Source organism: Mangifera indica, chromosome 9 (genome assembly GCF_011075055.1).
Source record: "Mangifera indica cultivar Alphonso chromosome 9, CATAS_Mindica_2.1, whole genome shotgun sequence".
Lineage (NCBI taxonomy): Eukaryota > Viridiplantae > Streptophyta > Magnoliopsida > Sapindales > Anacardiaceae > Mangifera > Mangifera indica.
In genome coordinates this window covers 17,197,714-17,210,274 of record NC_058145.1, presented here as the reverse complement: position 1 = coordinate 17,210,274, position 12,561 = coordinate 17,197,714, and the positions used below count along the sequence as shown (strand labels likewise).

Genomic DNA, 12,561 nt, shown 5'->3' with positions numbered 1-12,561 from the left:
AGTTTGGGTTAAACGTAAGCATTTTAATTACACAAATAATAAAAAAGTTTTTAATGAGTTGAATAATATTATTTATAGATTAAATAATTTAATTTAATGTAAATATAAATAAATTAAATTTTTGATAATCATTAAATTAAATAAATCAAAAATTTAGTTTTAATATATTATTAAAAAAATTTAAATTAATATTTTTTTATATATAAATTTTTTTTTTTCACCATCCAAACCATCCTTTACGGTGATTATTTAGTCAATTGATCAGTAAATTTCATAGGTTTTTTTACCGACCTTTGCAAGTAGAAGAAAAAGGCAAGCTCCTTTTCGAGCCAAAAATAGGTGGAGTCATCACTTTTCACCCCTTGAAGTGCGGCTTCTTTTCGTTCGATTGAAGAAGTCTGCCATTGCTCTACAACACAACGAAACCCAGACCAAACACGTCTCCTCCCTTCCCCTTCACTCGTGCCGGTCAGCGCGCTTATCACGTGCTACTTCATCACTCTCTTTGCCCCTATATAATCTCATCAATTGCCTCTTCATCTCTACATTTGTTCTTTTCTTTAACAAATAAAAATGATGGCCCCATTGGAGTGTGCTACTGCGGCCGAAACAGCAGCTCTTCCTAAGGGAGAACCCCAGTTGAAAGATGAGTTAGATATTGTGATACCCACCATTAGGAACCTTGATTTCTTGGAGATGTGGAGGCCATTTTTTCAGCCTTATCATCTTATCATTGTTCAAGATGGTGACCCTTCAAAGACCATCAAGGTTCCTGATGGTTTTGATTATGATCTTTATAATCGTAATGACATTAACAAGATTTTGGGTCCTAAGGCCTCTTGCATTTCCTTTAAAGATTCTGCTTGTAGGTGCTTTGGGTATATGGTCTCCAAGAAGAAGTACATCTTCACTATTGATGATGATTGCTTTGTAAGTTGTTTCATCTCTGTGCTTTTGGCTTCTGAGTTTTTGCTTTTTGGCTATAGTTTGGATCTTGAAGAGAAATTTTTTTCTTTTTGATATGTGGTTAGATCCATGTTGGTTAATCAAATGCTTGTGAAAATGACATGATTTGTGGGTATTGAAGAATCATATTTGATTATGTTGCACTAAAATTTTCATTTTTGCTTCCTATAATTCATCATATCTGAGATATTATCGACTTGTGTTGAGACTAAAATTTCATGTTTAATAAATACAATATAAATGAGTGATATATAAACGTAGGGGATTGAATTTTAATACTAGTCAATTGGTTATATATATTTCAACAACTTGGGCCAACAAGTTCTTGTTTTGGTCAGTCTGTCTGGTTACCTGTGCTTCAAGTAATCTTTCCGTGTTAATGTGCTTAGGTTGCTAAGGATCCATCAGGCAAACCACACAATGCCCTTGAGCAGCACATCAAGAACCTTCTTTCCCCTTCAACTCCATTTTTCTTCAACACTCTATATGACCCCTTTAGAGAAGGAGCAGATTTTGTCCGTGGATACCCTTTCAGTCTCCGGGAAGGTGTCCCAACTGCCGTTTCTCATGGCCTTTGGCTCAACATTCCTGACTATGATGCACCTACGCAACTTGTGAAGCCTCTGGAGAGGAACACTAGGTATGTGAAATGTGAATGTCTCTTATACAAGAAGACTTTAAAATTCAATTAAAAGAGTCCCAGCATTATGCTCATTACGCTTACACTTTTAACTAGGTTTGTGGATATGGTTTTGACCATTCCTAAGGGCACCTTGTTCCCCATGTGTGGTATGAATTTGGCTTTCAACCGTGAGCTCATTGGCCCTGCAATGTACTTTGGTCTCATGGGTGATGGTCAGCCAATCGGACGCTATGATGATATGTGGGCTGGCTGGTGCACCAAGGTTTGCATTCTGTACAGCATTCGAGCTGAATTTCAAACTAGCGAGGGCCATTGTATTAACCATCTTCTGATTTTGATTGCATAGGTGATATGTGACCATTTGGGATTGGGAGTCAAGACTGGTTTGCCTTATATCTTCCACAGCAAAGCTAGCAATCCATTTGTGAACCTAAAGAAGGAGTACAAGGGGATCTTCTGGCAGGAAGACATCATCCCATTCTTCCAAGCTCTTTCTATTCCGAAAGAATGCACCAGTGTTCAAATGTGTTACATAGAACTGGCCAAGCAGGTTAAGGAAAAGCTGAGCAAGGTAGATCCTTACTTTGACAAGCTGGGCGATGCCATGGTGACTTGGATTGAAGCTTGGGATGAGCTCAACAGGCCAGGAGCTTCCAATGGCAAAGAGAAGTAGAAAATTTTTTACTGGCAGAAACTGATGTTATAATTTTCATACACAACATTCGGATTTACAGATTGGCGGGTGTAATGTTAGTTTACTATTTCATGGTTTGAACTCATAGAAATAAAAATCACATATGGTTGAGGTACCCCGAATTTGATTCTTAGTTTGTCAACTTTGTTGGAATTTCAATTTTGAACTTAAGGAAAAGCCAATTTGATACCCAACTGCCAACACAGACTCTTACGCTTATTAGCTCGCTACTACTACCTGGTAGGGGTGGACACTGGATCAGACTCGTTACAACTACCTGGTAGGGGTGGACACTGGATCAGACTCATTACTACTACCTGGTAGGGGTGGACACTGATCAGACTCGGTTCAGTTCAAATGAGTGCTATCCCCTTCAAATGAGCTAAAATCATAAAATCATAATGAAGTATGAGTTCAACCATCTACTGATGGACGTCTCATTTCTTCCAACTTTTCTCCAACATCACTGAGCGGCCATTCAGAGAAGCTGAGCTTGTGCCAAGACGGTCATTTTAGATTTAAACCGAAAACTGATTTTTATTTGGGTTCAATTGGAATCCACCCATACTTAACCTCTGTCACATATGCTATACTATTTGCATCCTTGAACAAAAAACACACAACAGCATGAAAACAGTATCTGTTGTGCCAAACAAGCAGGAATCCAGTCGTAATCAGTGATAATAGTGGACAAATTATTCACTTAAAATAAATAAAATCTTATTACATTTTAAATTCAATAAACTCTTACGTTACATATTCCAATCACAACTCGAAACTGCCAAAATTTTGCCTCTGGATTCACTAGAGAGTTGCTCAAATTCAGAAACGGATTCTGCATGGTTATTTGATGTGAACTCCTCAGGGGTTGCAGGATGAATTCTCTCTCTCTCTCTCTCTCAAATGAAAGCAGATGAATAAATCTTAGACTACAGTGGATGCTGAAGTGAGATCTGGGCCAGTTCAGGTTGAGTGACTTCACTGACATGAAATAACTTCATGAACTTCCGATCGGATCCTCAGTCTTCTGGCGCTTGGTGTCAGGCTCTTCACTGTCTTCATGGTTCAGATGTCCAGTTACTACCTCTGCACCCAGAAGAGAGATGTGCTTGCTTGTAATTTGACGGCCAGCTCTGAGCTTAGGGCCCCAGTGCCTTTCAGGATTTGGAAGGAAGCGAGCAACTTTCTTGGCCTGTGCCTTGCTAAGCGATGCAACTGCTCTCGCAAAGTTGGCCTGTTCAAAGGAATTAAGCAATGAGATTACACATTGAGGGAAAATATGCATGAATCAGAAACTGCCACTGGTTAGAGATATACCTGAAGAACTGGTTCTTTGGCAAGTATCACGCTCCCTGGCTGATCAGGTGATTGAGCTTTTACTGGATGATTTTTGACCTACATGAACATGAGAGATAAGATATCCACGTGAAAAGGTTGACCTTAGAAAGGGAATCCTTACCCAGCAACGCATTATGTCCCAAGTGACATCCATGGGAGCATCTGACTTGAGCCCCAGTGGATTCACATGGGTTCCAGAGATACGATATCCTGCATTGATCACAGCAGAGCGGAAAATTACTGCTGAAGGAGAAGTGCATTTTAGTGTCGAGCAGAGGTTGTGCAGACTAAGAAAGAGAGGAACATCAGGCAACTCCTGCAAACAATTCAGGAGGAGGATGTGAACACTCATATTAACAGATTATCTTTATAGGAAAATAGAAATCTCCCATATAGTGAATAGTTGATATGATAATCTGAGACAAAGCTTGCATATTGGTTGTTGATCATCCACTTGATGGAAATATGATATCAGGCAGGTTAAAAATGAAGAAGAGAGGAAATAAGACACACCTCTGAAATTGTAGTCAGTACAGCCGAGATGCGATCATAAGCAGGATATAGATCCTTCATAGAATGCACATCTGCTAGAATGGAAGTTACCCATTCTTGATCGTGAATGGGTGCAGACCATATAGGTCCCCCCATATTGAATTTCTTCCCACAGTCACTGCAAACTAGAGGAGCAGCAGGACCAAACCCAGGTAGATATCTTACACTGTTATTCTGAAAAGAAGGAAAAAAACCAAGCAACATCAGAACAATACATAATGAATATTACTAAAATTAGAAGTCAAAAGCCATTGATCCAGAAGATCAACACAAGTTGTTTAAAGATTATACACCAATTCATCTACATCAAAAGAATTTGTCCCTGGCTTACAAAGACATATTCTTCAAGTTATGATTATTTCAATAAGTCAGAGTTCCAAGATATTAACATGTCAATGAAAAATCAGAACACCAATCTGATACCTGTCATCCATAAAAAGTGCATGATTTAAAGCTATGAACTTGTCAACAACAATAACTAGTAGGAATAAATTCGGAAGCATACCTTGTTGGAGGCAGTCCGGCCAAGAGGCTGGAGATGAAAGGAATCACAACCAGTGCACTGGTATACATATGACAGTTTGAGGGGAGTATTCTTCATTGCACTTGCTGAACTGCATCAGTTTAATTTGGTTTTCACTCAAGAAGACATAAGAAGATTATATATTCTAGCATATATACTCACATTACATGCCCTATCGCAATTACTATAAGAGGACCACTTACGTGTAAACACGCACAAAAACTCGAACATAGAAATCCATTTGAACAGAGAGCACAGGAACAATGTATCGCTTGTACCGATTTGCATGGCTCTGCATGTAAGAAAAAGGGACAAAAATATTATGCAAATAATTAAAAACAAAACAAAAACTCTACACGGAACTATATATTACTTAAATTGCCAAAAAAAAAAAAAGAAAACTATATATTACTTCATAAAAATCATGACTTCCTCTTCTTAACATGCCCACAGAGAAGAAAAAGTCAATTAATTAAACAATACTATTAAACACAGGTGACCATTAAATGAAAGAATCAGCAGGGGAATGGTCAGGGATTAGAAAAGCACCTCAATACATGCTAGGAGGATCCTCAAAGCCATTTCATGGCAATATTTCCCTCTCAGTGGATACGATCCATACCTAATTGCAAGTGGGTTCCAAACATAAGTCTCCAGCAAACACATTTCAAGAAAAGGTAAGGGGAGGATAACTTACTTGGAGTAGCAGACCTCTCCACTACTACCGCAAAGCACAGCCATATCAGTTGCTGTACACATCAACATGCCTCCATCAACAACAGATTGAACTGCAGAGTCCAGAAATACCGAAGGTGAACCATAAGGATCAAGATCAACCTGAAAATAGACAATGAGTGTAAGCATTGGCTGCTTCAGACAAATGTTATTCATATTAAACAGTAAAGAAAAATGGTTAGCAATCATAAATTCTGGATATAAACATAAAAGGAAAAAACAAAGTCAATTAACTTAGTGCTTGAACAGTGCTCATCTTTTTTTAAAATTCCATTTTAGAGTGGAATTTTAAATAAAATATAGACATCAGAAGGATACAATCTAGTAAATGAAAATTTCATATGCACAAAATAGAATGGGCATACCACATCAAATTCTCTTGGATGGGTGAGCATATATACACGAGCATCAGCAAGATGTGATTCCACTTTTGAACATGCCACTGAACCATTGAACTTTATATTTCTCCTACAAGCTTCAACAGACACTGTGGCATAAAGGCAAAAAAGAAAAAAGAAAAAACATAACTCTTTGATATATTTATTTTCACTACCCAAAAAATATTTTTTAACTGTGCTAAAGAAAATGATAAATCCCTAAGTACAGATTGAGCGGACGTCCACTAATGTCATGGGCAAAACATGACACAGTATACATGAGTATAAGTCCATACATGTGAGTAAATGATAACTTTCTGATTGAAGGAGTATTTAAACAAATGAAAGCAAAAGATAAAAGGATACAAACAGAAACAGCATCTGATACATCATTAAGTACAATGAAAACAAACCTTTATCATTGTCTAAGGCCACAACTTGACCAAGTCCTTCTACTTCACGAGCATATCTTAGAGATCTTAATCCAGAAGCTGATAAAGCCTGTGAGCTCACATGAACAGAAATTTAAAAAAAAAAAAGTTAGTTGATTTCTGTTAAAAAAATTATAATAAATAAAACCTGGAAACTAGAAGAATATTAAGGATGAGTATAGCAAAAGTTCATAGAAAACCTCAAGAACTCTCGGTGGCCTTAATATGCCTTGAACTTTTCTCTCTGTAGTCTTGACAAATTCTTCTGAAGCGCCACAATGTTCATCTTGGGATATCTCTTCAGGTTCTTTAGTTTCTCCATCAGGCTTTTCATTATTATCAGATTCATTAGGAGCTCCTTCTGCAGCAGGTTTAGAAGCATCCTTTTCTGACACTCTCACTTCTGATGTTCTTTTAGACAACATAGCTTCATGCTCTTGCTTGCGTTTGGACACAAATGCCCTCAGAACGGCAATGGATATGTCCCTATTATTGACCTGGTTATAAAAGAGGAAACAAACAGTTTAAGGCTAAAATCAACAATCAACCATAAAGCAATTCACACTACCAAAAGTTTAAAAAGGAAAATATGTTTAACTGTAATCAATAAGTCTTCACTAAGAGCAATAACAAATTCAATGATAGCAAGATATAAAAAAGGTACACCCGTTTTCGATGAAAACTACGAAAATTATTGCTAAATACAAACCTTATAAATGCTTATGCAAAGACAAGAAACACAAAATCCAGAGTTAACTTCTAGGCATTGCAGGAAAATTCTTTTCCAGAATTCAACTTCAGATGTCATGAACCATAACTAATGCAGTTCATTGATTAGTAACTTATGGCAGCAAGGTATAATGAACAACATAAATCTAGGTCTGTGTGTGGGTGCCAGATTGCTCCTCACACATTATGAAAAGCTTCTTATTTTAGATAGAACCTAGTTTGAGCAGATTCTACCAATTTGAAACGTTGGAAGACCAAATAAATTGAAAATGGCTACATAATAAAAGAATCTACACATCAGCATCTGTAAACCAAATAACAGAACTCTTCAACTTCAAATCCTCCACTTAAAAGCAACGACTCACGAAGCACCCAATTTAACAATCATAATTTTCTCGCTAACCCTTACTTAAATCAACGACTCGCAAGAACCCAATTCAACAATCACAGTTTTCTCACTAACCCTTCCATTACTTACATCCAAAAGCCCCAGCAGAAATCTCCCCAGATAAATCAAAATACTCAGCTTCAAAAGCAAAACTTGGCTAAAAACATCACTAAAAGACAAGATTTTGGACCTGGGTTTTGTTATAAAACACTTCATTCTTGGCGTACATAAGAATTTCAGCCTCTCCTTCTTTGATAATAGTATAATCATTAAGGTCCTCCATTGCCATTGCTAGTTGCTCTTTTGCATGCACACCCAGCTCACAGAACAAGAACTTCTCGTTTTCAAGAGTCTCTTCTTTGGTTTTAAAGCTCCTGAAAGCAATAAGGTAGACCTGGCCACGGGCCGGTTTGGCCCATGAACCGGACCGAAACCGGCCCGGATAAAACCGGAACCGGAAAACCGGGTTCTGCGGTTCGGTTCCGGTTAACATAAATTGGAACCTTGAAAACCTCCGGTTCAAACCGGTTTATGAACCGGATTTTTACTGTACTGAACCCGAAAAAAATTTGAATTTTTTTTTAATTCTTTTTAATTTTATTTAAACAGCCAACGGTTCCCTTGAACCGTTGGCTCGCTGAAGTTTGAAGAAAAACTGCAGGGGACCGGTCCACTGCAATTTTCAGCGTCCCCTGCGAATTTTTCCAGAACGGTCCCCTGCAATTTTTTAAATTAATTTACCCCCCTATTTTTTAATTTTTTCAAAAAAAAATTTTTCTATATATATACCAATTCAAATTTCATTCTCTCAAATTTCAATCGCACTACTACTCTCACTCTCAATCCTTCAAACTCTCATTCTTATTCTTTCAACTCTTAATACTCTCTCAATCTTTCAATTTAATCAAATTCTCTTAAATTTAATTAAATTCTTTCTTAATTTTTTATTAATTCTAATTTTTATTTTTATTATACAATTCATAATTAATTATAGAATTTATTTCTATAATTAATTTTATTTATTATTTTTGTATTATCTTTCCTAATTAATTATATAATTTATTTATATAATTAATTTTATTTACTTTTTTATTATCTTTTATAATTAATCAAATAATTTATTTATATAATTAATTTTATTTATTATCAAAAAATGACAAGTAGTGAAAATTCTTCCAATAATAAGAGATTTGGTCAATATTTACATATATCAAATGTGAATGAAAATCAACTTATAAACCTTAAGAAGATACGTAGGAAGCTTAATTGAAAATTTAAATCTAAGTCTTTCTTTTAATTTTCAATTATTGTAATTAATAATTTAAAAATTAAAGCAAGATCATGTATTAGAATTGACAGTTCAATATCAGTTTCGAACCGAAACCGTCGGTTCCGAACTGGGGCCATGAACCAGAACCGTCGATTCCGAACCGTCCTATTACAGTTTCGATTCAGGGTCCTTATGTTTTCGAATCGTAAACTAACGATTCACAAACCGTGGTCAGGTCTACAATAAGGACATCAAACGACACAACTTAGGCCTACATTTATACGCATAGCTTCTAGGCAATGCGAAAACCCTATACTGTGTTGAAAATTTTTAACTTTTTTTTACAGTTTGACTTTTGCTAAACCCTAAAATGCAAGAAACCCAGTGCACGTTAGAATTTACTCTCAGGTTTGGCTAAAGTAAGCTAATGGGTGGGTGGAAATGCATTTTCGGGTCGGGTCTTCGGGTAAAATTTAGAGCAAAATTTAAGATTAACATAAATACATTATTGCTAAATTGAGTTACTAAGATCACTTTCATATCTTTTAATAATTTCATTGTCAGGTTGCGGCGTAAATTTTATGATTTTGGCAAAAGGATTATTTTCCACCCAAGTTTTGGTATATTCTCAAAGTTATATTTGTGATATTTAAAAAATTAAAGTCGTATCCATTCGTTAAAAATTTTTTATTAGAGTTAAGGTAACACTGTTATTTAATTAAAAAAACCAAAAGTTTATTATTTTTACCCCCCTTAATTTGAAAATATCACATTCTTTTTACCTGAAGTTTAAAAAATAAAAATTTCTTCTCTAAGGTTTACAAACCGTCATCGAAAACACTGAACTTCATCGCCTCTGACCCCTTTGGCTCTCTCTCCCGACTTTAACTCTCTCTATTGATCACAGCTCAGCTATCGACGAAGTCTATTTGCTCTGATGAAGACGAAAACATCTTCATTGGATTGTCTTCGTCTGATACTTCTGTCAAGCAAAAAGCACAAAATACTTGTGCCCACCCAAGGTATACTGAAATCTCAAAATCATAGTCTTAAATTTTCAATAATCCAAATACCCACTCATGACGTAATTTTTATTAAAAATATCAGTTAGAGTTTTTGAGTGAAAAAAAATTATCATTTTTTAAACTTTTGAGTGGAAGAAAATTATAAGATTTTTAAACCTGAGAGAAAAAAATGTAATAAAATTTTTATTTTTTAAATTTTTTTAGTAAATAGAGGTTTTACTCTTAATCTCAAATTTTTAATATAAATAGTCTCATAAGTGGGCATTTATGTTTTTAAAAATTGAAAGATAAAACTTTAGGGTATCGCAATATCTTAGGTGAAAATAAGCCCTTTGGCCTAAATGTTATAATTGTGTTTGAAGATTTAGTGTAAGACTTATGCATATCTTTTAAATTAAGAATTCCATTCCCTTTGATTAGTGTTAGGGTTGGATTCGAATCGAGCAAACTCGAGTTCAGCTCGGTTGAGCTCGAAACGAGTCACCTTAGCGGAGCTCGAGCTACTCGTCAGATTTTCTAATTAAAATTTTTAATACAAAACGACGTTGTTTTGATCAATATGTATTAAAACGATGTCGTTTTGATAACGAAAAATGAGCCGAGCTTGATCGAGCCTGAAACGAGCCTGTCTTAGCCAAGCTTGATTGAGTTCGAGCTCGAACTTGAGCTAACTCTATGTAAACTGAACTGAGTTTAAATTCGATTCGGCTTAAATCCAGCCCTAATTAGTGCAAACGCCAAGGGATTAAGTAAATAATAAATGCCATAATTTTTTTTTTCTAAAATGATGAATTAATAAATATTGCTTAATTATCTCTAAACTATTTATTTGAACACCAAAAACTTATCTATTGGACTAGGGCTATATGCAATCCGACCTTAGCTAGTAAGTTAGATACAATAAATTAATTTAAACTAAATTAAATAATCAAATTTAAGTTTGACTTAAATTAAATTTAAAATTAAATTGTATTCAAACTAAGTATAAGTCTCCATTTACGAATCAAAGTCAAAAAAACCTTTAATGCATCACCCTTACATTTGTTGTTAACCCTTATTAATAAGTTTAATTATGTATAAGACTGATACAACTTATTAATCCTTGTTAATAAGTTGAGTAAAGTATTACAACCTTTCACAAATTTATCTATTAAACCGTTCAAACTAGAGATAACAATATTTTGGGGTATTAAATTTTAAACTTTATTTTTTTATTGAAATGATCAAAATTTATTTTATTCTATTGAAATTATTAAATTTTTAGATTTTTTTATTAAAAGAACTGAATTTTTATATTTTCTTTTAGAATTGACAAAATTTTTAATATAATCTATTTAAACTATTGTATAAATATAATTATAATTATTTGTTTTGAAAGGAAAGTTATTAGTTTAGTAAGTTCAAGGAGAAATAATGAATGTTTAATTATTTAATAAAAAAATCTAAAAATTTAGCCTAATTCAAAGTTTAACTCTTTTAATAAGAAAATTAATCTTTCCGATAGAAAAAAATGATAGTTTGATATCTCATTCAAATTATGATCAGTTTATTGGTTTACCAAAAAGTAAAAAAAAAAAAAAAGAAACCTGGGTGACATTGATCAAACCATTGCTAGAAATTGACCCATTTGCTTGTAATCCTTCACATTTTCATTCTTTTTGGTCCCGAATTGTGCATCGACTCTGTCATCTTCAGCCAATCACACATTAAGGTTTAGTATTGATATTAAAGCCAACGTCTCTCCTGGGCATATGTACTGTTAACTCACTCAACATTTATGGGGTGAAATTGAAAGGGCATGTCTAAGGTCTCTTTGGTCATGAGTTGGTGCAGGGTCATGAGATGGCGTAGTAGAACCGGGCAAGGCAGGGAAGGCCTTTGAGAAAGCCCCGGTCGGGGTTCTTGTTTGGGCTGTGGGTGATGATTTAAGACCTTATAGAGGCCAGGCCAACGCTTGACAAGGCGGATGGCAAGGCCCAAAGCGAAGCTAACAACAAGCCTTTGCGTTAAGTCGCCTGTTAAGGAGGAGAGGTGTGAAATCTGGCGGAGACACTCATCGGGAAGGTGGAGGTTGCCGGAGGATGTATGTTGGGCACATGTTAGGAGGACTTGGATGAGGCGTGTGCCTCTTTCTATAGGCTTTATTGTACTCTCATTTGTGAAGTATGGCATTGGAAGGATTCATGCATCAGAAATTGAAATACCTTTCATTGTAGTAGCTAGACCTCAGCAAGTCTCGGTATCTATATATATTGACGATGATAACAGTGAGTGGGTTCAGGCTGGTGCAACTCTGGGTGAAGTCTAATACAGAAATAAGGAGAGAAGTAATATCTTGATGGTAATTAAATAGGTGAAAGATCCAGTTTTCTCACTTTGATCACCCAAATTATTCCTTGGAGGCTCTAGATGCTAAAATTGTTGATGCAAGAGGCAGAGTTCTTGACCGAGCACCCATGGGTGAAGATCTAATTTGGTTTGGGCAATAAGAGGTGGGGTAGGTGGCTTTGCTGTTATTCTTTCATGGAATATATATAAGATTGGTTCCAGTGCCACCAACTGTGGCCACTTTATTTCCAGTTTCAAGGGCCCTAGTACGGGGCGCACAAACATCCTCCATCAATGGCCAATGGTGGCGAAATTGGCAAGAAAACTGTACATTTAGAAAGAGTATGTCTACCCCAGTTCGGGTTCAAACTAATTTTAAGCTGAACATGGGTCAAGTTCAAGTTGACACACCCCTACCCTGTTTCATATAATAATTTATAGTATATAGTAAGGCCAAAAGACTTATTCCCACCCAATGTTTAGTTTATTCGCAAACGCTTATCTACGGAATTTCAAAACTCAAATACTTATCTATCATCCAATTTTTGTTAAAATTTTCAAT

General features: G+C 35.4%; 2 protein-coding genes across 3 annotated transcripts; one reads left to right on the top strand and one right to left on the bottom strand.

Annotated features, from left to right (window-relative positions):
* Positions 1–354: 354 nt before the first annotated feature.
* Positions 355–2,418, top strand: LOC123225277 (UDP-arabinopyranose mutase 1-like). The gene is made up of 4 exons (XM_044649200.1): positions 355–930; positions 1,356–1,606; positions 1,703–1,871; positions 1,956–2,418. The coding sequence occupies exons 1-4, from the start codon at positions 574–576 to the stop codon at positions 2,280–2,282; spliced, it is 1,104 nt and encodes a 367-aa protein (XP_044505135.1). The 5' UTR covers positions 355–573; the 3' UTR covers positions 2,283–2,418.
* Positions 2,419–2,974: 556 nt separating this feature from the next.
* On the bottom strand, positions 2,975–7,752 carry LOC123225275 (probable tRNA (guanine(26)-N(2))-dimethyltransferase 2). Of its 2 annotated transcripts, none has more exons than XM_044649199.1 (12): positions 7,567–7,752; positions 6,460–6,756; positions 6,242–6,329; positions 5,817–5,926; positions 5,414–5,553; positions 5,266–5,338; positions 4,920–5,008; positions 4,699–4,807; positions 4,155–4,367; positions 3,763–3,957; positions 3,621–3,698; positions 2,975–3,537 (listed from the first exon to the last, which is right to left on the bottom strand). In XM_044649199.1, exons 1-12 carry the CDS (start codon positions 7,663–7,665, stop codon positions 3,301–3,303), a joined length of 1,728 nt encoding a protein of 575 aa, XP_044505134.1. In that variant the 5' UTR covers positions 7,666–7,752; the 3' UTR covers positions 2,975–3,300. The 2 variants fall into 2 exon arrangements, with proteins under 2 accessions (XP_044505134.1, XP_044505133.1); XM_044649198.1 differs by having other exon boundaries at positions 5,817–5,938; positions 7,567–7,750.
* Between the last annotated feature and the right edge of the window lie 4,809 nt (positions 7,753–12,561).